Source organism: Geotrypetes seraphini, chromosome 6, assembly GCF_902459505.1.
Source record: "Geotrypetes seraphini chromosome 6, aGeoSer1.1, whole genome shotgun sequence".
NCBI classification, from domain to species: Eukaryota; Metazoa; Chordata; class Amphibia; order Gymnophiona; family Dermophiidae; genus Geotrypetes; species Geotrypetes seraphini.
In genome coordinates this window covers 129868179-129895363 of record NC_047089.1, presented here as the reverse complement: position 1 = coordinate 129895363, position 27185 = coordinate 129868179, and the positions used below count along the sequence as shown (strand labels likewise).

The following is a 27185-nucleotide window of genomic DNA, read 5'->3' as shown; positions in this document are numbered from 1 at the left end:
TAATACAATTTACGGTATTCCTCAAGGCTCCATATTATCTCCACTTCTATTCAATATATTTCTAGCTCCTCTGTTGACCTTATGCCAATCTATAGGCTTCAACGTATTTGCATATGCCGATGACATTCAACTCTTACATCCTATTGATACCAACAATCCTTCCGATTCATCATCAATTAATATAAAATTAGAGAAAATTCATAATTGGTTAAATGAAAATAGACTTGCATTAAATATTAAGAAATCCAACGTATTACTCTTCCCTTGGAAGGAGAATTTCAAATTAAAGCTCCCTATTTCCATTAAGGGTCAACCATTGCAAGAGGTATACAACATAAAAATACTAGGTGTTATATTTGATCAAAAACTTACTTTTCACGAACATATAAGTAGTGTTATCAAGTCTTCATTTTTTAGGCTCCGTCAAATCCGCTCTGTGTCACAATTTCTTAGTGTTAAATCTCTTAACATTCTTATTCATTCTCTTGTCATTTCAAAAATTGACTATTGTAATGCTTTGCTTATAGGAACAGCACAAAAAGAAATTAAACGATTACAAATGATACAAAACTCATCTATTAAACTTATTTGTAAAGCTAAAAAATTCGACCATGTAACACCCCTTCTTAAAGAAGCTCATTGGCTATCAGTTGCCCGTAGAATATTATACAAACTTGGTCTGCTTACTTTCAAATCTCTTTTTTTTAAAACTCTAGCTTTCATTCACAAATTATTAATACCTTACACTACCAACAGAACATTAAGATCTGCAGAACAACATTTATTATCTATCCCATCTTTAAAAATAATAAATACGCGCCGTCAGTTTATGTTCTCTGTTATTGCTCCCCAAACCTGGAATTCTTTCCCTAGTTACTTAAGAGAAGAAACTAACATAGAAAAATTCAAAAGTAAATTGAAAACTTTTCTCTTCAATGATGCATTTATAAATTAATTATAACTTGATTTTCAAAAAATCAGAAATCATTTTTTTTCTCTTTTTTCCATCACCTTACCCTCCCTTATGTACTTTCCCTATATGTCTCTCCAGACTTTTAATACAATGTAAATTCTCCCCCCAATTCCTTATGTTTCCAATTTTGTTGCATTTGTCTTAAGTTGAGTTTGTTTTACTTATTGTAGTAATAATTTTAACAATGTAATTTTATCAAAATGTACATCGCTTTGAATCCAGATAAAGCGATTAATCAAATTTTTATTAAACTTGAAACTTGATAATGGTGCTGCGCTATCGGAAATTTGAGTTTGGAAGCACTAGAATAAGAGAAGAAACTTCTTTTCAGATCTAGAGAGCATAGCCAGTCATTGTGACCTGAGAGGGAATACAAAGTTATCAGAGGGAAGATATGAAACTTGTTTTCCCCTTAGTGGAAATTTGTTCAGGGTCATGAGGTCTACAATTGGCTGTAGACCTCCATTCCCTTTTGGAATGAGGAAATACTGGAAGTATAAACACCGGTTCCTTGGCAGAGGTGAAAACTCTTCTTTGAGAAGTAGTATCATCCTCCAAAGAATAAATGTCAACTTGAAAAGAGACTCTCTTGGAGGTCTGAAGGCATAATGATTAAGTGAAGAGAAAGTCATTCTCGAAAATTTTTTTTTAAAAATGTAGTGGCTTCCCCCTCCCCTACCCCCTCCCCTACAGCCACTCCGGGCTTTTGAAATGAAGAAGACGATGGATTGGACATTGAAAAGGAAGGTATCCATCATAAGAAGGCAATTTCCAAACAAAATGCTTCATACAGCAGGAGATATAGAAATTGTGATTTCATACTCTGATCGCCATCGTGGAGTATTGGTGTAAAGGAATCCAAATGTCGGGTAAGGATGGGAGAGGGGGATGGAGTGAGCAGGTTCGTTCAGGACACTGCCTGCTTCTGCTACTTTGGGGCTTGAGAGAGGGAAGGAGAGATTTGAGGCTCAGGACTACTGCCGCGCTGGTACTTCAGCGAGGAGGGTGAATTGAGACTGTTAGACAAGGTTTCTATTACATTCTCAATTAACCAAAAATACATTGATCCAGTATCCACCAATCCTCTTGGGTGCTGGATAGCCGAGATTCTACTGTAATAGTGATCTGCTGGATGCCCTGCACTGGGGCTCCTTCCAGATCCTTGCAATCATAGGCCTTAACTCAGATCAACAGGTGATGCCACTGAAGGATGAATGGGACGACTTCCTCTCCTCATTAGACTGTAAACGCTCCCTCTGCAGCACTCTTGGTTCCAGATTAGTGTATTTACATGTATAGATCGTTTCACGGCTTGGAATGATCTGTTGAATATGCAAAGTGTCCAATATAACCACATCCCATCCCATTTAACCATATCCACAAGTTTTTTAATTACTTATTGGAGTCTGACAAAGCCATCTTTCATTAGGAAAGACAATCCAACAAAGGAGCCCTAAAGAAAAAAAGCTCTAAGTCTCTAGGACTGTCATGAGCTAGTAATGCGTCCCATGTGACACCGCCACCCCACCCCCATCCTGCCCACTGAGTCGCACTCATGCAGGGAAAACAATGGAGAGGACACAATTTGAGCCCCATCTTTCTTACACCATGTGCAGCCACACTGTTCACAGCACATAGCTTGCTACAGCCCTGCTAGTTTCAGTAATGCACCAATGCATCTCCTGAAAATCGAACCCCAGGCCTCTCCACTACAGCACTGCCACACTCCCTCAGGCCTCTCTACTACAGCACTGACACACTCGTATCTGTTATTTTCTGTATCCTGGTAGTAAACTTACTTTTGAAGAATATCTGTCATCAAATGAGTGCTTGATCATCAGATTCTTGAGCACACTAATTGCAATCTGGCGGGCATCCCTGAATTCTTGTAAAGCATTCCCCACTTCCCTCAGGAGTAAGCCAACCACAAAATGGTTCTTACAAAACTCATCCGTTAATGAAAAGTCAAGCTGAAGATCTGAAAATAAAATGCACAAGCTTCTTAATGTATCAGTTAAATGACAATTTAAGTTACATCCCTAACTTAGGAAAAAAAACCCACCATGGGGCAACATGCAAAAACATGCCTGTTACATGGATATGCAGGTGATTTATCTTTATCTGGTATTCAACAACCCTGTTTAGGTGAAACCCCTGAATATCTGTGTGGCTCCCACTCAGTGGATAAAGTTATCTAGATAGAGACTGAATAACTTTTGACCTCAGCTCCTCCTCTTCTTACATGAATATATTTTGGCTGCATTTGAGTTGTCCAACCAAAATGTACCAAGTTAGCTAACAGAATCTGAAAATAAATACTTATGCAGTTAGCGCCTAATGCTAAACAAAGTGCTTTTAAAAAGCAACAAACCTGTGCAAGTAAAACAAAAGCACATTATATTTGTAGATAACCTAAAAAGAGATTAGGTTCTTACCTTGATAATATTTTCCTAGACAGAAATGGTATGCTGAACTTTAGAGGGTTATCCATCTGAAATCACAAGCATACTACAGAAGATGTAAATCACAGTTTTTAGTTTCTCCACGGTCTCTGCTGCTCCCTTCAATTCGTACCAAAGCTGGCAACAACCCTACAGAAGGCAGGAGAAGGATAGATACAGGGAATTCCATGAAACCAGGTGTCTGACCTGCTCAGATAAAATTAAGACAATCACTGCAGAAACAGTAAATGAATTAAAACATTAACAAGCCTCGGAGGAACAATGAATCCAAGAAAATACCAGTTTAGCAAGAAGCAAACAGCCCGAACATTTATGGAGCTCAACCATTCCTCCCTTGTAATCCTATATACAGATTCTTTCCTAATTCAATAGTCTGACAGTGAAATCTTACTTATGAAGCTGACCATGACGCTTGAGTCAGAAAACAGGCGCATTAGGGGGAAATCAGCATGTCATCCCTATCTACTAGAAAAAATATTATCAAGATAAGAACCTAATCTTTTTCCAGTACAATTGAGATGGTATGCTGAACCATAGGAACATACCTAAGCAGTCCCCAAACTCTCAGGCAGCATAGATAAGCTTGAGAACCAAAAAGTAGCATCCTCCTATGCTGCTAAGTTTACCCTGTAGAATTTGATGAAGTATGAAGGACAAATCTCCACAGGTGGAACTGCCTGAGATTCTGCCCAAAAGGAGGCCACTCCTTTTGTCAAATGCAACTTCAACGAGACAGGTGGTTTTTTGCCACAACCGATGTATGCAGAGGCATCCCTCTACAAATCCATCTAGATATGGTGACTTTGGAAGCGTATCTGCTTCACCTCACTTGATTAGTTAACATGAAAAGATGATCTGAGAGATGAAACTCATTAGTCACCTCCAGGTAAGAACATAAGAAGTTACCACCACTGGGTCAGACCAGAGGTCCATCGCGCCCAGCGGTCCGCTCCCGCAGCGGCCCATCAGGTCTGTGACCTGTGAAGTGGTTCCTGACCATTTCTGTAACCTACCTCTACATCTATCTGTAACCCTCAATCCCTTCATCCTTTAGGAACCTATCTAAACCTTCCTTGAAACCTTGTAGTGTGCTCTGGCCTATCACAACCTCCGGAAGCACGTTCCATATGTCCACCACCCTCTGGGTAAAAAGGAACTTCTTTGATTTGTTCTAAACCTGTCCCCTCTCAATTTCTCCGAGTGACCCCTTGTACTTGTGGTTCTCCACAGTCTGAAGAATCTGTCCCTGTCCACCTTCTCTGTGCCCCTCAGGATTTTGAAGGTTTCTATCATGTCTCCTCTAAGTCTCCGCTTTTCCAGGTACCATCAAGAGAACTCTCTTGTCTTTCTTCTTGGACCCTGTGGGATGAAAGGTTGACAGTCTAATCTCTTAGATGACATGAAACGCCGAGACAACTTTTGGATAAGAAGGAGGGAACAGTAAGTAAGGTCATTCCCAATTCCATGATCCTGAGGCACAATAGCGCTTGTAATTCTGAGACTGTTCTGGCAGATGTAATTGCAATAAGGGCTCATGCGGTGTCCTGCTGAGTCCTTCTAAGACTATATTAAGATTCCACAATGGAAATGGATCTCAAAATCGGTGGCCTTAGTCTGAGGAACCTTTCGAGAACCTGACTATGCCCAGATGGGCCACTATCAAAAGCTCTCTTCTCTTGGCCCCAAAAGCATGAGAGCCCTGCTACTTTAACTGTCAATACTTTGTCAAGGTCCTCTTGGAGGAAAGCCAGTACAGACAAGACGGGGGATTTGCCCTGATCCAACTTTTCTCTGCTGCACCAGTCTGGGTGCACCTGGAGTCTGAGACTTTGCTCCTTCTGCAGGCATATGAGATCCATGTACCACAGGCACCTGAGCCAATCTGGTACTACTAGAATGGAAAATTAGGTTTTTACCTTTGATAATCTTCTTTGTTAGTCCCTATAGGATTCCATATGCTAGGTGTTCAATCCGAACCCGCAATCTGGGAGTTACAGAAATGCAACATTTTTCTGAGCACATGCTCTTTCCCCTTAGACTGACAGCTGGAGCCACATATAGTTGAGTCCCAAAGCCAAGCAACATATCTGAACAAATCTATAACAAGGAGGGTACGGGGGAAGATTCCCAGCAATATAAACAATTTCTGAACTGGTCTGCTCTGCAAAACATGAACAAGAAATAAACAGGCACAAAGGCACCACTCCTAATGTTTTTACCTTAAATATATTGAATTAAACACTGATTGTAATCCATTAATAATTTTCCCTTTTGTGTTGATATTGTATGTATAGGTTACTTAATTTGATCGATTTAAACTTTGTATAGGTATGTTCGTATTAGTTATTTTAATTTGCTATGATTTATGTATGTTTGATTTGTTACCCATATTTGATTATTTAAGAAATTGTACATCGCCTAGAATTTGGAATAGGCGATTAATCAAATTATATAATAAACTTGGAAACTTGGAAAAACATTGAGGAACAATGAAGAACTAACCTACTGTGTGCAAAGAGCACCTCAAGAAACAGCCTTCAGCAATGCGCATACTCACAGAAAACTCCCCACAGGATCTGGCAACTGCTGGAAAGTCTTCAAGCTTATAAAGAGAATAACTGAGGCAGAAAGAAGCAGGCTATTCCAAACAACTGCGTGTACACAGAAAGGGTGGGTCGTACGGAATCCTACAAGAACTAACAGAAAGAAGATTACTGAAGGTAAAAACCTAACTTCCATTCTGTTATGCTTTCCAGATTCCATATGTTAGGTGACGTACCAAAACAATGGTAGCAGCTAGGGAGGGACAGAAGAGCCTGCCCTGAACACCAAGGTCCCAAAGCTGCATCAGAATGAGCCTTCACATCCTCTTAGTATAACCATGAAGAGAGGACCAAGTAGTCACCCTGCAAATTTCATCTGGATGAATCGTGCGAGACTCCGCCCACGACACAGCAAACACTTCTAGTCAAGTGGGCCTTAAAAGAAACTGGCAGCTGCTTGCAGCAAGTGATGTAAGTCGCAGAAATAGCCATTCAAAACCATTGAGTGATCGAGGACTTGGACGCTGGCTGACCGCAGCAAGGCGCAGCAGTCGGGACAAAGAGGTGACCAGACAGCCTGAAATCATTGGTCCTCTCCAAACAGCAGAGCACGACTATCCTGACATGCAGCTTGCGCAAGATCTGATCCTTGTGTTCTGAGCCTGTGAAAATAAACATAGGCAAACAAACCCCATGGTTGACATGGAAAGCAGAAACCACCTTCGGTAGAAAGGACGGTACAGTACAGAGGACAACTCCTGTGTCCATAATACAGAAAAAGGTTTCCCTGCACAAAAAGAGCCTGAAGCTCTGAAATACGCCATGCTGAGACAATGGCACCCAGAAAGCACATTTACTTACTGTAACAGGCATTATCGCTTTCTGCGAGAGGGACCATTCTCCCAGGTCCAGGACCTGTTGGCTGAAGAAGTCCACCTGAACACTGTCGACAGAAGATGCGATTCCGCCCAGCGAAACAGCATGCGAGCCTTCTGGCCCAAGGGAGCACTTTGAGCCCCCTTGACGATTTACATATGCCACCACCGTGGTGTTGTCAGAGAACACTCGCACCGCTTTTCCTTCCAGAAGGGGCTTGAGAGCGAGTAACACCAGCCGAATTTCCTGGAGCTCCAGACGATTGATCGAAAAACACTACTGACAAGGAGTCCACTGCCCCTGAATGGAGTGGTCCCCGTAGTTAGCACCCAAACCTGACAGACTGGAATCCGTCATAAGAATCCGACCACGTTACACCTCTTTTAAAAGACGCCCACTGGCTGCCTATAGTGCATCGAATTACTTTAAGATATTATTCCTCACATTTAAGGTACAATCAAGCCATTCATCTGCATTCATTGATAGATTCCTGACACCATACACTACACTGAAAGTGTTTAGATCAACCCAACAATATCTTCTTTCCACTCCCATTAACCTCAGTCAAGAAGGTTGTCTCTCAAAGTTTAAATCAGGCCTCAAAACTTTCTTTTTCAAAGATGCTTTTGGTACCTAAATTACGACACTTATACTAGAATCTAATTCTTTAAACTTTTTATCTTTTCTTCACCTCTCTTCTCTTCTAGTCTTTTATCATTCTCTTGTGACCCACCCTTGTGGTTTGTTCCTTTCCCCTCTACATTTATTTTAATATGATGTATCCTCTTATTGTTTTTCCCTTTTATGTCAATTATGTCTATCCATGGTTTTTAATAATTCCTGTGCATCTCCCCTATTTTTTATTCTTGTAAAATTTGTATGGTAACTGCTTAGGCTTCAATAAGCGGTATATAAATGGTATATCAAATATAAAAACTTGAGTCTTCCACTCTGAGATCTGAAGTAGAGAATGACACGGTGATAAAATCCATCACCGTTCTGGTCCCCGCAGATAACCGCGGGAAACCATCTTCATGTCATTCTTTAAGGAGAGAGGGAAGAATCAGAGTACGAATGGCCACAACCACTGACCCGCAAGCTTTGCTTAGAAGAATGCTGGTGTAGAAGGACCGAGGTTGAAATAGACATTAGAAAATGAGATGGGATTATTTCCCGCGGTTATCCGCGGGGACGGGAACGGTGATTAATTTTGTCACCGTGTCATTCTCTAATCTGAAGAAGCCTGCCCTGTTGAAGAACCTCCCCCTGAAGTCACCAGCTCAAACTGCTGCGAGCCTGTGCTGTACAGGGGAGTGGCATCTGAAGGGGATGACATTGTGGAGACCACCGAAGTGGGACTCATGTAAAGGGCGTATGTGCGCTCTGGCCCAGAGGACTGCCTCCAAGGAGGATGCCATGGATCCCAGTACCTGCAGATAATGCCAGGCCATGGGAGCCGGACAGCACAGGAGAGCTCTGGCCTGCTGTTGAAGTTCATCTGCGTGTCTTGTGAAGAAATACACAGCCCTGCCGGGTGTCAAAGAGAAGGCCCAGATACTCCAAGGACTGGGATGGCATCAAGTGGCTTTTCCCGAAGTTGAAAATCCAACTCAAAGCCTGTAGTAGAGATACAGCCATCTCCACTGCACTTTCGCACTCTTGACAAGGAAGAGCCTGGATCAACCAATCATCCAAGTAAGGATGAACTTGGACCTCCTGCCGGTGAAGAAAGGCTGTCACAACCACAATCACCTTGATGAAAGGGCAGGGCGCTGTCATGAGGCCAAAGAGAAGAGCTATGACCTGGAAATGCTGTTGCAGAACATGGAAATACAGACACCTGTGATGCTCCAGGTAGATTGGAATATAGAGACAAGCCTCTGTGAGATCCAAGGACACTAGAAACTCTCCTGGAGAGATAGCAGCTATGACTGTGTGCACTGTTTCCATGCGAAAATGAGGAATCTGCAAGATCGACTGACTGACTTGAGATCCAGAATGGGTCTCCAGTCCTCTGAACATTTCTTTGGCACGATGAAGTATAAGGAGTATCTGCCAAAGCCCAATTTGTGTTCTAGAACAGGTTCTATCACTCTAAGAGATGCTGCAGGGTAGCATGACTTTGGACTCCTCTGGCCGAACTGCTGGAGAGTCCAGAAACAAATCTGGAGGCAGCCAAAAGAAATCTATCTTGTTCCCCTCCCGAATGATGTCTAGCACCCATTGATCCAAGGAAATGCGAGTCCATTCCTGATAAAACTGAGAAAGTCTGTCTCCAATATGAGGAAACCCTGCTTGACCTCTAGCATCATTGGAGCTTTTTAGGAGCAGTAGCTATTCAGGATCCTGAGGACATCTGGAATTGCAACTGCTGTAATGAGGGCAGTAGCCCTGGGAATATCTCTGGGAGGAAGAGCCTTGGATCCCTGACGAAACCTGCGGGAGGAACGAAAATTGCTATGGTCCCCTCCGAAGTCCAGTGAGACTTACTCACAGGGAGACACTTAGGCAACACTGGTCATGAGGTCATCTAGATCTTTTCCAAAAAGAAGCTGACCCTTGTCTCAACCCGTGGGCTCCTGATCACTGCAGCGAGCTGGGTTCACCGCAACCGTAACTGCTCCCAGCGCGTTCCCTTCAACCAGGGAACCCTTCAGTCTATCTAGGCAACCGCCTAGGGTGAAAACAATAGGTCCAATGTTCACAGTGAAGACAGGCAAGGAAATCACACACACACCCAACAGGTTCTAAAACAAAGATGTACTTTTATTTCTGACCCTGGGTCAGAAAGTTCTGGTATTTACCAGGAGGCTGTAATATACTATAGTACATTCTTTCAAAACTCAAAGTATACATAACAGGGCCACTCTAGCCACATTGGCTTTACCAGCACTAGAATGAATGTGCTATCAAAATCAAGAAAAATAAAGAAACCACAAAAATCAGAATTATGGCTGGACTTCAGTTCCAGTAGCATAGTCCTCTTCACCAGCCTTCAATGACAGTGCTAAGTTTTAGCAATGCTCTTTTCAATGGTGAAGCAGTGACGCACAAAACACAAAGTTCATGACAAAAAGACTTTCCCAAAATCATAAAGTATACTATCCACACTGACACTCCGGTGCAGGCTGCCTGCAGCTAGGAAATTATGCAAACTGAGCTCCTCTGTAGCTGAGGTTCCCTGGAGAGCCTTATCAGTGGTAATTATTCTCCAGCTGTGTGGAGGGGAGTAAGGAGCAGGGCTTCGTAGTTAAATGGTTCCAGCAGTTTGGAGCCAAAACAATATAACAAAATGCTTCAGAGGTTAGTTTTTCAAAGTTAGAAAATTCTGCTGTACATTCATAAAGCTTAGCCTCAGGATTTCACCAAGCCAGAACAAACAGGTAAGAAACAGTAACAAATTCTTCCCACCTCTCAGCTTGTGTCCATAATCTCTAATCTCTCCCACGGTTCACTGGTCAAACCAATATTTATCGGTTCACAAACTTCCAACTGGCTCTTAATGGTTGGTTCAGACTCATCTGAAAGATCTACCATTTCACAATCCTTTCCCAACTCCTCAGCATTCAGCCTGGGAGAGAAATCACGCTCCTAGTTCCTCTGCTCCTCCCCCTCTCTGGGTCTCAGCTGCCTTGTTTTAACAGCCTCCAATTCACCCCTCCCTGCTCTGAAGAGGAGGAAGGGAGAAAGCTCCCTCTGCAGCTGTGTCTGCTTAGCTGACAGCTTCCTGCCAGTTCTCTGGCCTTCTAGATGTAGTTTCCTAGCTCCTGAGTTTCTTTGAGCTCTAATAGTAGGCTTGGGAGAGTAACCTGCAACTGGACTGAACTCTCCCTGGCAGTCACTGTCTGGTGACCTTGTCCTATGCCTTAAGTAGTCCTGAGGAGAGGGCCAGCTTGGTTTACCTGGACAGGTACACATGAAATAATAAAAAAAATTCAGCTATTACACTTTCTCACATTGCACCAGGATTTACTAGTTAGAAAAACCTGTTGATAGATAGGGCCTAATCCAAGAGCAGGTGAGAATGTGGATTAGTAGCTATAAATGAATAAATGAAAATTGGATAAGCTGAAATATAATAATCAGAAATACAAAAGTTCAAGATAGAGATTCTAAGTTAACATATTGATTTGATACATGTCTCATGTGCTTGAGGGTATAGGGAGACAGGCTAAGACATTCGGTGATTGATAACTACCATACCAAATTTACCCCAGATGGAAAAGCTTAAGTTTATAGGGCTTCTTTGTTTTGAAGAGTGACCAGCCTGAACTAGGCCAATCCTCAGGGAGATATAGGCAGACAGGAGTTGGCTTTTGACCTGGTATCCACATACTAAGGTTGCCATGACTTGAGTTTGCTGTGGGAAAGACAGATCGAAACCCTATGTGTATCATGGTATGTATTGATTCAAAATTAAGTGTTAGTAAGTCAGTAAAATTACACAATAGAAATTTACTTATGTAGCTATAGGGGTAAGTTAACAAGTATAAGTTAACAAGTATAGATTAGGAATATATTTTATTTTGATTTTCATATATCTGAAATCCTGAAGAGATCCTGATAAGGTTACAGCTGGTGTTTGACCTCTGATCTTAAGCAACTTTTTTCTACTCGTAGAATCTTGATGGGAGAGGTAACTGCTCTTTCCATCTTTTCTTTGTTCAGTCTTAGTGAGATAGAGATCTCAGTATAGAAAAGACACACTGATTTTTACAGGAAAGGATTTAAAAGCTGAATAGTTTTGTGAGTATATTACAATATCTGCCTATGTATTTCTTCTTTTTATAGAATATGTAAGCTTAATGTGAGAATGTAACTTTTTAGATATAAGAATGTAATTTTAGGACACGCCTATATGAAGCTAGCCTTATATGGAAACAAATAATGTGGACCAATTAGATTGCAGATAGATTGTAACGAAGGAATGTCATCATTTAGGATATATATGGATGTGTAACTGGTAAAACATTGGAATTTATTATGAGCAAGGCCAGCTTTTGGCTTCTGTAATAATTCTCATGATGCAAATGATAATCAATTGATAATTAATTGATAATTCTTATGATCTAATATTGATAACCAATAAAAAATAAGATTTTGGATTTTATTAAAATATTTTGCATCATTATTTTTGTCATTTCATTTTACAACCCTAGAATAGCTATAAGTACGCTTGTGTGCAATTATCCTGATCACTGGCTCATCATAGTTAGTACAAGGGAAGTCAACGCTTTCATAATCGGCAGGGCCAACTTGGTCAGCTCTCCTGCATAGGGTCTTACTGTTCTTCCTAGCTAACCCTGTGCCAAAGCTAGACAGAGAGCTAGATTTGTCACACCCTTGAAATGAAGTCTGTTTAAAGTGGTCTTGGAGGCCGCATCCCTAGTCCAATAACGAATCCAAAGAGTCCGGCGCGCAGACACTGCATAAGCCGAGACCTTATTAAAAACTCAAATGAGATCATAAATGGCATCCGCCGCATAATCTACACATCCATCACCAGAGGGGGACAAGCATTCACCTCCGCAGAGGATGCACTGCGCAATCTCGTGCGACAGGCACACGGTGCAAAGGAGGTGACTGCCAACGCTTTGATACCTGAAGTCACTTCAAAATGTTTTTTTCAACATAATGTCCACTGTGATCCTAAGAATCCTTAAGCATCACTCCCCAATCACTAGGGAGGGCTGTGCGCTGGATAACCTATGCCATGGCGGAATTTACCTTAGGTTGCTCAAAAACCTGCTGAAAATCAGGAACCAGTGAATAAAGCTTAGTCAAAGCTTTAGAGAGCCGGAAAGAGCTTTCTAGGGTATCCCATTGATCAATAACCAGAACAAGAGGCTGGAATGGGATGGAAATAAGAAAGACAGCACATTAGAACAGCCCATGACTGAAGTCTGAGATGTGGAAGGTGAAGAATCCAATTTGAGCTCTTTCAGAACATCAGCAATAAAAGGGTGCATAGTCTGCAGATAGTAGGGTCATCACCCAAATCCGGACTCTCGGGGTGGCTGAGGCGACTAGTCCCAGCAAGTTGAGTCTAATATAGAAGAATTGTCAGGAGAGAAAAAGGGAAGAGGATATTCTCTTTTTGAGAGGAGAAGAGGGGACAACATATCTTTGGGTAAGTACACATTATTTTGCCCTGAGCTTTGATAGGTCTGGTGAGAAATACTCAATTGTAGGTTCCCCTTCTATAGACAGTTTAGATCTTAAAAGAGCAAACTTTACTTAGCTAGTTTCCATATGATAATATAGCCTTTCATAGTTCTGCAGTTTTGTAAGCTTGAACCTTAAGCTAGAGATAAGTTTCTGGCAAGCAGAGCAGGGTCTGGCTTAGTCTCCATTCCCACCCACCCACCCCAAGCTCATTTCTTTACTTATAGACTTAATTTATTTTCAATTATTTTAATTACGACAACAGGAGTCAATCACTAAATAAGCATACAATATAACCCTAGGACTCTCTATACTAGTCTAATATATCCCTAGTAGGTTAATTAATCAGCTCAATAATAAGATGTAGGCAGTAGTCCAGCAGCAAGAGGGTTATAATCCAGTCTTTTGCATTGAGTGTCACGTGTATGATTTTCTCCCGGTTGGCGAGAAGTTATGTGTGCGTGCTCACTGCAAAGAGCTCCTAGCTCTCAGAGAGCAAGTACATTCCCTTGAGGCTAGAGTAGCAGACTTGGAGGAGCTGAGGGAGACAGAGAAATACATAGAGGAGACCTACAAGGATGTTGTACAGAAGTCCCACCTGCAGTCTGATAGCCCCTATGCTGCCTTGGAGGACAAAAGTCTCCTAGAAAGAGAGCATCACCCTGGTGAAATAGGAAATAATCCTGTAGCTAGGGCCTGTCCACCAAAGCATGTCCTGATGTTATATTTATCCAGTTAGTATTAAGTAATTTAAATCACTTATTGTGTTTCCTAATTTGAGAGCATCTCTAATTTCTGCTAACATTTCAACATCTATGTTTATTCTAATCAGGCAGATAGTAGTATGCCCTTACTGCTATTCTTTTTCCCTTTACAAGTTGAATTTCTATCTATAAAGACTTCCAAAATCTACTTTGTTTCCTGCACAGCTTTTATTGTAATTGACTCAAGGTCCTCCAATATGGTCCACCTTATCACTGATAATCTGTGCTCTGGTATGAGTGTATACCATTGGTTATCCTCCTTCCACTAAGTCTCAGAGATGTCTATTATATCTACTTTTTCAGACAGTGTTATATATTCTAATATTTCCATCTTGGTTGTTAAGACTTCTAGCATTTGTACACAGATTTTTCCTTGTGGACCCAACATTCATATAGCTAGTATGAAGTCTGTGGGTAGTTTTGTACCTGTTCACTTTGCAGTAGGAGTCTTGTGTGAGCACTTTTCTTAGGGAAAAATAACACCAGACATTTTCACCTACTTTTTGGATAAATAAAGTTATTTAAATGACATTTTCCCATTTCTTTTTTATGATACATGACAGGCTAGTGTTTCTTAAACTAGAAAATACAATTATTAAATGTAACTTCCTTTCATGAAACATTACCCACTTGGAGTTCACTAATTTAAGCAGAGTCTTAACTGAGTTTTAACAGAGTCTAGATCAGGGGTAGGCAATTCTGGTCCTCGAAAGCCAAAAGCAGGTCATGTTTTCAGGTTATCCACAATGAATATGTATGTATGAGATGAATTTGCATGCACTGCCTCCTTGAGATGCAAATCTTTCTCATTCATATTTATTGTGGATATCCTGTAAACCTGACCTGACTGTGGCTCTCGAGGACCGGAATTGCCTACCCCTGGGCTGGATCATGAAAACAGATCAAATCTAAATTAATGAATACTTGATACAATACAGTATATGACCATATTACAATATAGTGTAAATATTTTGAAATAGAGTATTATACCAACATAAGTACAGAAACTCTTACAAGAATCAACAGAAGACCCACTTCAGAAGTCCTCTCCCCCAGACCCACCCCCAATAACTCAAACCCATGCTATTTCAACCCACTCATAAGGTTCTTCAGGGCCTAATTTTCCAAGACTGCCCTATCTTCCTCAAATCTGTCAAAACAGTCTACTTTTTAAGCAGATACAAAAGAGCGAGAGAAAACTCAATTACGGTAAAAGTTGGTGGTTTTAAAAAGTTGTACAAGTTACTGCATTATTACTTACTCTGTACCACAGAATGTATATACTTTAGGAGACCATAAAAGATAATAAAGAGAAAATATGAACACCTCAACCCACACCTACCTACAGGAGTGTCATAGGACTCCACAGTTGGTGAAAGAAAAGCTAATTAATAAAAAAAAAAGGAAAGAAAGTAGAACAAAAATAAGATATTTTGAATAGTAAATAGTCTTCTTAACTGTTTATTCAAGCACAGTAGGAAATGCCCGGTAAATGTTAAGAGGGAAAACTGAATGTGTACAGCTTTAAACAGACTGCAAGTGAAGATCCTAAATTATTTCCAGTGCATTCATCTACTGTTGATGTCTATCAACCAATTTAGTTCATATGGAAATCTCATTATTTATAAATGATGTGGTAAACCAAGAGACAAACATCAAAATGGATCAGTCCTGCCTTGGTCCACATCTATTAACAACCCACTAAAACAAAATGCAATAATTCCACTATTGCTATAAATCAGCCTCAAACACAATCAATTAAAAAAAACAAAACCCCAACAACAACCCATATTAAGGGAAAGAGAATTCCTTATACAGTAATTTTGAGGACAACCTTTGCTTAGCATCACTGCCTGGTTTTTGTTTTTTTTGCTGTCCAGTAGAAGTGTTATGTTGTAGGAGCAGACAGTCCCTGTCTCCTGGACCTTGCAAACTGTTTTCTCTCTTGGCTTTCCCTTGTTGATCCACTACACACATAACGGAGCTGCAGGCAACAGAGCAATTTCTAATGTGCCATTTTAGAGTATACATGCTAATTGCCCATGTGGAATGCACTTTTCCTTTCTCTGACTGGAGCTCTTCTTAAATATGAAGCACATGCTGAGGAAGAGAAAGTATAGCCATGGGAAAGCAATCGAGCATTCTTGGTATCACTGTACTGCTGCTGTCATCACTTGCAGTTGCTGTTCTCAATTTTCTCCCAAGAACCTTCTGAAGGGTGTGCCACACAGCTGATTTTACTGACAACCCAGTTAACTTAACAAAATTTTTACTATGCAGTATCATATTCTCCCCAATCCCACCTGGTTCCTTTTCTATCACCCTGCTGGCAAAACTTTCTGGGAAGAACACTGGCTCTTCCTATCAGCACACCTACTGGTACAATTCTGTTTGCTCTGTGACCCAAGGAGGGCATAGGCTGGTAAGCAGGAACAGAAGCTTTGAAAGACAGAGAGGAGGAAGAATAGAATGGTAGGAAGAGTGGGAGAAGACAAGGTAGAAAGCAGAAAGTAAATTGATAGTAAGAAGCAGCAGAGAAGAATAAAAAACTTGGAAAAGGAAATTAATGATCCAAAGACAGAATAGGAAGAAAAGGAGGGGGAGTAGCATTATACTTTAAAGATAATATTGAAGCCACAGAATTGCAGGATCTGCAGGGTAAGGTAGAGGCACTGTGGATCAGTCTGGAATAAGAAGAAGGGAAGCCAGGGCACGAGGCAGACCTCGGCGGTTTCTGCCTTTTGTTTCTTCTTGTGTTTTTTCTTTATTGCAGGGCCGGAGAGGGCAGGAGAGGCCGAAAGGGAGGAAGCCAGAGCAGGCAGGAGGACCGGCGAGAGATAGCTCCGCCCCCTCACCGCGTCATAGGTCGCATCGGCGCCCGGGCTCCCCTTTAAGAAGAAGGGAGCCAACGGCGCCCAGCCGTTCGGCGAAGGCGAGCGGCAAAGGCGCTCGCCTTAGCGAGAGCGCCTTTGCGAAGGAGCCTTGCGAGGGAACCAGAAACGCCAAGTAATTCATTTTCTTTTCTCTTTTCTCTCTCTCTTACCCACAGCAGGAGCACACCAGCACTTCACGAGAGCGATGGAGGACCCAGGATCCCAGAGGTACTTTCCGGTATACTGCACAGAGTGTAATATGTACGACTACCTCCCCTTGGGAAGGCGGGAGTACATATGCAGTCGGTGTCAGGAACTGGAAAGCCTGAGGATGGAGGTCGACAGATTGAGGGTCAAGGTCCAGGAACTGGAGGGACTGGAGGGACTGCGTAACACAGAGGAGACGAGCTGGTCAACCGAGGACACAGACGGAGCAGGCCCCATTGTGGACCAGGTGAGGGACCTCGAGAGATTCATCGAGGAAGCCTATAGGAGGAAGGTGGAGGAACAGGACCAGCAGCTGCACAGACGGATGTCGGCAGACGAGACCCAGGATCCACAAGGCGACACCTGGGAAGGACCTAGCGGAGGAACCACGCAAGAGGAGGAGACCGTGACTCACCGGGACCCCGAGGGAGAGACACCGCACTACACCGAGGACACGGACCTGAGACAGAGGAGGTTGCTGAGGAAAGGGAAGTCTGCTATTGTGGTGGGAGACTCGATCTTGAGAGAGGTTGACAGTCACATAGCTGGAGGAAGGGAGGACCGGCTGGTGACTTGTCTCCCAGGGGCCAAGACACGAGACGTCACTGATAGGATCGAGAGGATCCTGGACGGAGCAGAGACAGAGGAGACTGCGGTGATAATCCACGTCGGAACGAATGATGTGAGCCGGAGGAACTTCAGCATGGCCACACTGACTGACCAGTTCAGGGTCCTGGGACGAAAGCTGAAGAGGAGTACCCGGAGGATAGCATTCTCAGAGATCCTGCCTGTACCGAGAGCAGATGCAAAGAGGCAGGCAGACCTCCAGGCTGTGAATGCATGGTTGAGGAGATGGTGCCAGGAGGAGGGCTTCCACTTTGTGAGGAACTGGACGTCCTTCTGGGGAAAGAGTAAGCTCTACCGGCGGGACGGCCTGCACCTGAGCACAACGGGAACTAGACTACTGGCAGCCAATGTGAGGAAGGAGATCGAGAGGGCTTTAAACTAAGGAGAGGGGGAAAGCCGACAGCTGAGCTGATGTTGACGCTTCGGACAACAGTATCCAGAACAGATGCTGAACGGGCTGACTGCAAGGAGGAAGTAGAGAGACCGATGGATCTTATGATCAGACAGCGAGGGAAACATCAGGTAAAGGGAGCTTGCTGGGAGGAGACTAAGGGGCATGGAGACACAAGGGGACTGGGTGGCACGAGGGCGAAAGCTGAGGGCAATATAGGGGTGCCACAAGGCGAGGGGGATCAAACGGAGGCTCAAGGGATGATAGCCCAGGAGGGGGCCGGTAGGGCTAGAAAACCCAGAGGAAAAGCGGGGAAGTGGGGTGACGGGAATGTGGGGAAACCGAAAGCTACGAGGGTAAAGGCTGAGGGCAAAGCAGAAGCACAGGGAACAGGAGAACTGCCCGAAGTTCAAGGGGAGGCGGCCCAGGTAACTACAGAGGTGGAGGAAAAACGACGGGACCTGCGGTGCTTGTACGCAAATGCAAGAAGCCTCATAGCCAAGATGGGTGAACTAGAGGTCGTGGCCAAGGGGGAAGACCTGGATATAATTGGAATTACAGAAACATGGTGGACAGAGGAGAATCAATGGGATGTGGCGCTGCCGGGGTACAAGCTCTACAGGAGGGACAGGACCCACAAGAAGGGGGGAGGCATAGCACTATATATAAAGGACTCTATCTACTCGGTCGGGATGGATATGGCAAAGAAGGCAGAGGGGCTGGAATCGCTATGGGTCAAATTGCCGGGAAACAAGGGTGCAGGCATAAAACTGGGGCTGTACTATCGCCCACCTGGTACGCCGGAAGGAGTCGGACACGACTTGGAAGCTGAACTGAGACAAGAATGCAGGACTGGAAGTGTAACAGTGATGGGGGACTTCAACTACCCGGGGATTGACTGGAGTATGGGTCACTCCAACTGCACTAGGGAAACAGGATTTGTAGAAGCTGTGAGGGACTGCTTCATGGAGCAACTAGTCAGGGAACCAACACGAGGGAGTGCTACTCTTGACCTCATCCTAAACGGATTAGGGGGGCCTGCAAGAGGGGTAGAGGTGGGAGGACCACTAGGCAACAGTGACCACAACGCGATCAGATTTACATTAGAAAGGGGGACACCCACAGTAAGGAGGACCGCAACAACTGCGCTCAACTTCAGGAAAGGGAACTATGTTGCTATGAGGGAAATGGTGGGGAGGAAGCTCAGAAACATCCTTAGGATGGAGACTGTAGGAAGCGCCTGGACCCTATTCAGGGACACCCTGCAGGAAGCACAAAGAATGTACGTCCCCAATTTCAGGAAAGGCGGCAAGAACAATCGGTCAAAGGACCCGGTTTGGATCTCAACAGAAGTAAAGAGGGCAATAAATGACAAAAAAGTATCCTTCCAGAGATGGAAAAAGGACCCAACGGAGGAAAATCTCCATGCGCACAGGAAATGCCAAAAGGAATGCCACCGAGAGGTTAGAATAGCAAAAGGGAAATACGAAGAGGGGCTGGCCAGGGAGACGAAAAACTTCAAGGCATTCTTCAGTTACGTAAAGGGGAAGCGACCAGCGAGAGAGGAGGTGGGACCGTTGGACGATGGGGATAGGAAGGGAGTGATTAAGGAGGATAAAGAGGTAGCTGAGAGGTTGAACACGTTCTTCTCGTCGGTTTTCACGAGAGAAGACACATCTAATATACCGGACTCAGAGGAGCTCATGAGTGGGGAACAGGCTGAAAAATTGGAACACATAGAGGTAAGTAAGGAGGATGTCCTCAAACAGATAGACAGGTTAAAATGCGGCAAATCGCCGGGCCCGGACGGGATCCACCCAAGGGTTCTAAAGGAACTAAGACAAGAAATAGCGGACACAATCCAGCATATTTGCAACCTATCCTTGAAAACTGGAGAGGTACCAGAGGACTGGAAATTGGCGAATGTCACACCTATCTTCAAGAAGGGATCGAGGGGTGACCCCGGGAACTACAGGCCGGTGAGCCTGACTTCAATTATAGGGAAGATGGTGGAAGCTATGATCAAGGACAGTATTTGCGAGCACATCGAGGGAAATGGCCTACTGAGAACAAGCCAGCATGGATTCTGTAAGGGAAGGTCATGCTTAACGAACCTTCTGTACTTCTTTGAGGGAATAAGCAGTCGGGTGGACAATGGGGAACCTATAGACATCATTTACCTCGATTTTCAAAAGGCTTTCGACAAGGTGCCACATGAAAGGCTGCTTAGGAAGCTGTGGAACCACGGGGTGGGAGGGGATGTGCACAGATGGATCGAGCACTGGTTGTCGGGTAGACTGCAGAGGGTCGGAGTAAAGGGACAATATTCTGACTGGCGGGGAGTCACGAGCGGTGTGCCACAGGGATCGGTGCTGGGGCCGTTACTCTTCAACATATTTATCAATGACCTGGAAAAGGAGGCAAAGTGCGAGGTTATAAAATTTGCAGACGATACTAAACTGTGCGGCAGAGTTAGGTCCAGGGAGGAGTGTGAGGACCTACAAAGGGACCTGGACAAACTGGAAGACTGGGCAAACAAATGGCAAATGCGCTTTAACGTGGAAAAATGCAAGGTCATGCATATAGGGAAAAAAAATCCATTGTTCAACTACAAATTGGGGGGGGCATTGTTGGGAGACAGCAGTCTTGAGAGAGACTTGGGTGTGCTGGTGGATGCATCACTGAAGCCATCTGCACAGTGCGCAGCAGCCTCGAAAAAAGCCAACAGGATGCTGGGCATCATAAAGAGGGGCATAACAACCAGGATACGGGAAGTCATCATGCCATTGTATCGAGCGATGGTGCGTCCACATCTGGAATACTGCGTTCAATATTGGTCGCCGTACCTCAAGAAGGACATGGCGGTACTTGAGAGAGTCCAAAGGAGAGCAACGAAACTAGTAAGAGGGCTGGAACACTGCCCATACGCTGAGAGGTTGGATAGGCTGGGGCTCTTCTCTCTGGAAAAAAGGAGGCTCAGGGGAGATATGATAGAGACCTTCAAGATCATGAGGGGCATAGAGAGGGTGGATAGGGACAGATTCTTCAGGCTGAAGGGGACAACAGGTACGAGGGGGCATTCGGAGAAACTGAAGGGAGATAGGTTCAAAACAAATGCAAGGAAGTTTTTTTTCACGCAAAGGGTCGTGGACACTTGGAATGCGCTACCGGAGGAAGTGATCAGGCAGAGTACGGTACAGGGATTCAAACAGGGATTGGACGAATTCCTGAGGGATAAAGGGATCGTGAGATACTGAGGGAGGAGCCGGGATGTGACACAAGTATAGAAAGCTAACCAGGTAATAAGTATAGAAACCCAACCAGGTCGTGCATGCGCAAGACCAGAAGGTTAGGACTTCGATGGGAAGATAGGACTTCAATGAGAAACCAAGGTGGCAAGGGAGCCCCTTCTGGTGATTCAGACGGGTCGTGACCTGTTTGGGCCGCCGCGGGAGCGGACTGCCGGGCAGGATGGACCTATGGTCTGACCCGGCGGAGGCACTGCTTATGTTCTTATGTTCTTACTGGTATGATATATAGGCCTCCCTCACAGACAGAAGAACTAGACAGATTTAATTGTAGACTTTCAGAATATAGCTGTAAAATAGGAAGTATTACTAATAGATGATTTTAACATGCCAGATATTGACTGTGGTATTCCTACTGCAGAATCTTCTAGAAGTAGGGAGTTCCTGGATTATTGACAAGGAGAACTGTTTCAGCAGTTGGTAATAGAACCCATGTGGCATGAGGCCATACTGGACTCAGTGCTTACAAATGGGGAAAGTGTTTCTGATGTTACACAGGGTGATCATCTTGCATCTAGTGATCACCGCATGGTTTGGTTTAATATTAAGGCAAGTGTAGAGGAGGCCGAAGCCTTCCGGTCAGTTACCTATTACCTCCTTAAGATACACAGGGCCGCTGCTGCAGCTGGAGATCCCATGCGGTCTTTCCTGCATTTCCACCGAAGCCTTCCAGGTCAGTTACCTGTTACCTCCTGTTTCTATGTCTTTTCTCCTGCCTGATATAGTAATTTAGATTTATCTTGTTAGATTTACTATTCTCTCTTTTTCTCTACAATGTAACCACTCTACTTCATTTTCCCTGGTTCTCTGCATCTCTCTGGGGCTCTTCCTTCCTTCTAATCTTCTATTTTTATCTTTGAATATAAGAATGATATTCTTTTTCTCTTAGACACTTTAGATTGTGAACCTGTTTGGGACAGACAGTAAAGTCCAAAACGCCTAATGTATTTCATTTGTAAACCGCTTAATACTCATGTACAAGCGGCATATCAAATATAATAAATACAATACAATACAATTCAGCCACACAGGGACATGTCGCGGGCAGTGGCTTTTGCACAATGCACGTGGCTGACCCAGAAGTCTTCTCTCCGATGTCGGAGCTGACGTCAGAGGGAAGGCATGTATTTCATGTAAAAGCCACTACCTGCAACACGTCCCTATGCTGCTGAAGGCAGGAAGGAGCAGCCTAACTGGACAGCCCTGAAGGGAGTGAGCACATTGTAGTAAATAATGGAGAGAGGGGACATGATTGTGGGATAAAGGATTGGGGTGGCGTAATTTGGGACAAAAGCTGGAAGGCAAGGAAGGGGCACAAACTCGTGACACAGAAGGAAGAGAGGGGGCATTAACATAGGACACAGAGGAGAGGGAGGAAAGAAGCACTTACTTGGGAGAATTGTTGGGCATGAGTGTGTGAGTGAGAGGGAAAGAGATGGTGCAAATGGGGAAAGAAAGAAAAAGAGGAAAATTGTTGGGCATAGAGAGAAGATTGAGGTAGAGATGCATGGGGAGGAGAAGGATGAGAGGGAGAAATGTTGGATATGGTGGTGGAGAGGGAACAGAGGGAAAGCTTGAAAGGGATGCAAGGGGGAGGAATGTTGGACATAGTGATAAGAACATAAGAAGCGCCATCTCCGGATCAGATCTTCGGTCCATCAAGTCCGGCGATCCACACACGCGGAGGCCCTCCCAGGTGTACACCTAGCATAATTTGTAGTCACCCATATCCTTCTATGCCTCTCGTAAGGAGATGTGTATCTAGTTTGCTTTTAAATCCTAGGTGGTATGGTACTAGAGAGAGTTGATAGAAGGAGAAATGGGCATGGGTTCTGGTGGGCAGTGGTGAAAAATGCTGCACATGATCCCGGGGATGAGAGAGGGAGAAATGTTGGATGTGGCAGCAGAGGGGGTGGGAGACATGCACCATGGATCTCTCTCTCTCTCTTTCACCACTCCCTTTGCAGCAAGGAAGAGAATGAGAGAAAGACAGATGGGCAATGAGAGAGAGAGGGAGACATGTTGCCAATGGGGGTTGAGGACCAGAGGAGAGGAAGCGTGCAGGAGGCAGAAAGAAAGAAATATTGAATGCACAGTCAGACGGAAGTGCAACCAGAGACTCATGAAATCACCAGACAACAAAGGTAGGAAAAATTATTTTATTTTCAATTTAGTGATCAAAATGTGTCAGTTTTGAGAATTTATATCTGTCTATATTTTGCACTATATTTGTCTATTTTTCTACAGTTGTTACTGAAATGACATTGCATATTTTAAAGTCATCTGCCTTGACTTCTTTGTGTACAATGTGCTTTGTATTTTTTTTAATTTTGTGGTTACCATTATATAATCTGTGCTCTGGTACGAGTGTATATCATTGGTTATCCTCCTTCCACTAAGTCTCAGAGATATCTATTATATCTACTTTTTCAGACAGTGTTATATATTCTAATATTTCCATCTTGGTTGTTAAGACTTCTAGCATTTGTACACAGATATTTTTCCCTGTGGACCCAACATTCATATAGCTAGTATGAAGTCTGTGGGTTGTTTTGTACCTGTTCACTTTGCAGTAGGAGTCCTGTGTGAGCACTTTTCTTAGGGAAAAATGACTGGAATGGAAGAAATTGCATTAAAATTAGTACTATTATTATGGGGGTGGGTCAGGGGCAGAGCTTGGGCGGGGGTACTCAGCTTGAAGAAATTGAGAAACACCGACTTATTTCATCTGAACTAGCATCAATTTGAAATTGTCAGGCAATGTTAGGAGAACTCAGAAGAGACTTCCAGTGGGATATACAGTACATCCTATATGGTGGGGAATGATTTAGCGAGTAGGTAGGAGAGGATCTCAGGGCAGAGTCCTAAGTCTAAATCTTCTGATAGTGCTTCCCGGGTTCAAGGGTCCCAACATGATCTCCAGGTCTATGGATGTTTTATTATTTTAAAAGTATCATTTACTTCTCAGAGAATAACCTTACTTTGACCTTTACTTCATGTCTCAGGATGTGGTGTAAAAAGAAAAAAAATATATACTAAAGGTGCCTTACTTTAGGTAATTACCCTGCAAGGGAAATAATTAGAGAGCATGTTTCCAAAAGTCACTCAGTCCTCTATTTTTTGACAGTTTTGAGCTATAAAATTAATTTTGTCACAGGAATAAATGAATCTTGCTTTGATGAATGAAATTAATTCCATAGCTCAAAATCGACAAAAAACTAGACTGGGTGAGTTGTGGCAAAGCGCTCTTCAAATCCATATAAAAGTGTTTTTGATGTCCTGTGTAGTAAAAATAGCTCAGTGTCTTTCAGTGCTAAAACCTTTCCTGCATCTTAAGTATTTGTAGCATAAAAGGTGTCCTAGAATAAGAAAAAAGGGAGTTAGCTTATTACATTTATTTCTGAATCCTTACTCTAATACCAACATTTATTTTATTGCAAATAGATTTTTTTTTGGTGGGGGAGGGTCATTATTGTTATACTGACAACACAGTGGCATGCCATGGGTATTCAGCACCTGAGGGCCCATATTAATATTTGTGCAACAGAATAATCACAAAAATCCTATTTTTTTTTAATTTTCTCAGGCTGGAGAACAGAGGGCCATGACCCACTCTCAGTTTCATGCCACTGTGACAAAGACAAAAATATGATTACATCATGCCTAGCCTTGATTTGCCTCACTAGTTGCCTATTTTCGCTTGAATTAATTTCAAATTGTTACAATTACTTTTCAAAGCACAGGACAGCATTGCATCAATACAAACATATTCACCTGAATATTTTAAATGTTTATCATTCATTACAGCAGGTACTTTTATTGAGGTTTATTTAAGACATATATGCACAAGGTTATAACTTTTGCAAGGTGAATGTTTCTGCTGTACCACAGTCTTCTGATACTGACACTGCTATACCTATAACCTTAATTTCCATTTTGTAACTTGCTCCTGATAATGACTGATTGGTGAAGATATATTTAAAAAAATAGGGACAAGTTATTTCTGCGACTTAAGATCAGAAATTTCCTGATGTATCTCAAAAACACATGGAAGTGTGGAAAGCAATTTTTCCTTATGAGACCAGGTGATCTCCAGATTGGTGCAGTCTTCTTTCTGAGATATCCAGGCAAATGTATCATAAGATATCAGTCTACTAAGTATGTTTTATTTGAGCCTCCAATCTTACTGCTTTTCTGATCAGTAAGAGATCATTGAGAGAACCTCTGCAAATTGTGGCAAACTCCGATGAAAAGCTGCTCTCTTATAAGCCACTGAAGTCTGTTTCAACACATTAGGTTATGTTTCTTCTAACTCTGTTTTCTTAAAATCACATTTAATCCTAGATGTCAATATGGTGAACTTGAGTGATCTATTTTTCTTTTTTTAAATTCTTTATTCATTTTTATAATTTAAATCAAGTGATCTATTTTTCTGTTTAGGTATGGTTTATTATATTTTACTGTTTTACTTTAATTTCAAATCACTTTGTTGTACAAGTGTATTGCTTGGTTACACTGTTAAAAACTTACAAATAAAACATTTTAAAAGAAACCAAGCTTGCAAAAGGGATTTTTTATTGTTGAGACTCAACACAAAAACACCTTGCCCATATTCCTTCCTTCAGAAACTGATCTACAGAAATTTAAGCAGGAAAATTTGAGCAGGATTTTATGATTAACTGAGTTGTGTTATACTGAAGATATTTTAGGGCTCCTTTTACGAAGCCACGTTAGCAGCTTTATCGCATGCACATTTTTAGCGCGCGCTAACCCCTGCACTAGCCAAAAAACTACCCCCTGCTCAAGAGGAGGCGGTAGTGGCTAGCATGGCTGGCAAATTAGCACGCGCTATCACTAACGCGGCTTCGTAAAAGGAGTCTTTAATTTTTGCTACAGTCTGTTTCTTATGAAAATTCTAGGTGTAGCATAATTACAGACTGTAAATGTTTTTTTTATATTCAGAACATAGTATTTACCTTGATAGCGCTGAATCCTCCGGTTTCCAAAAGGCATTGGTAAATTCAAAGGTATGTAGTGTTCGTGGTTGCAGACTACCCGTAGAAATTCAAATCTGAATTCAAAAAGGGCCTGCAGAACAATGCTTGATTAGCAAATGACACTAGACAGAATGTGATGGAAATGTAGCTAAACCTTTCATGAAAATATATATTATGATAAATCAATGCATATTTTCATATACACACAAAACAGATCATATTTTAGGGGGGGGAAGAAATATACATGTCTTAGTGGCTTGCAATGTAAAATATGGTAAACACACTGTGAGGAATATTGCTACTCTTTGGGTTTTTGCCAGGTACTAGTGACCTGGATTGGCCACCATGAGGATGGGCTACTGGGATAGATAGACCATTGGTCTGACGCAGTAAGGCTATTCTTATGTTCTTATGATTTAACAGCAGTGACCAAAAGCCAGCCTTTTGCCATCTTACCTTCACCTTCAGATAAACACATTGTAAAAGCTCAGAAAAATTACAGATCATGTGATACCTACTTCAGTTTATTATGGAAATGATGCCCTTGCAATTATAGTGCCTTGAAAAACATTGCTTCATACCAAGGGGCTGCACATGAATCAACCAATGCATAGCGGGGGCTACAGAGTAGGATTCCAATTCCATCATGAAATCAGGTTCTATATTGCCTACACAGCAGCAGAATGTCATCCAGTAATGTTGGTATTGCAGTTTTTAAAAATCTAGAGCAGGGGTTCTCAATCCAGTTGGTTTTCAAGATATCTATAATGGATATGCATGAAATAGATTTTACATATAGTGATTTAATCCATTGCTTAAATTACCCTACAAATGAGTATCACCTGTTTATAGATTAAGGGCAGTAGAAAACCAAGGGGGTCCACCCAGGTTGCAGACTATAAGGGGGTGCTCCCAGGGTTGGCTTGTTGGTCAAGGAACTTCACTGCTCTGCTGGCGTCAGGCCTTCCTCTATGCCAGGTCCTGCATTCAAGGAAGCAG

The 27185-nt window shown here is 42.8% G+C and overlaps 1 protein-coding gene across 4 annotated transcripts in view; it reads right to left on the bottom strand.

Annotated features, from left to right (window-relative positions):
• The window catches only part of DOCK9 (dedicator of cytokinesis 9), a 1074749-nt gene that overhangs the window by 375928 nt on the left and 671636 nt on the right, over positions 1 to 27185 (bottom strand). For all 4 annotated transcript variants that reach the window (XM_033947591.1, XM_033947593.1, XM_033947592.1 and 1 more), the window contains exons 30-31: positions 26166 to 26277; positions 2773 to 2951 (exon numbers count right to left, since the gene is read on the bottom strand). In XM_033947591.1, coding sequence (XP_033803482.1) covers positions 2773 to 2951; positions 26166 to 26277 — 291 coding nt within the window. The remainder of the gene's footprint in view (positions 1 to 2772; positions 2952 to 26165; positions 26278 to 27185) is intronic.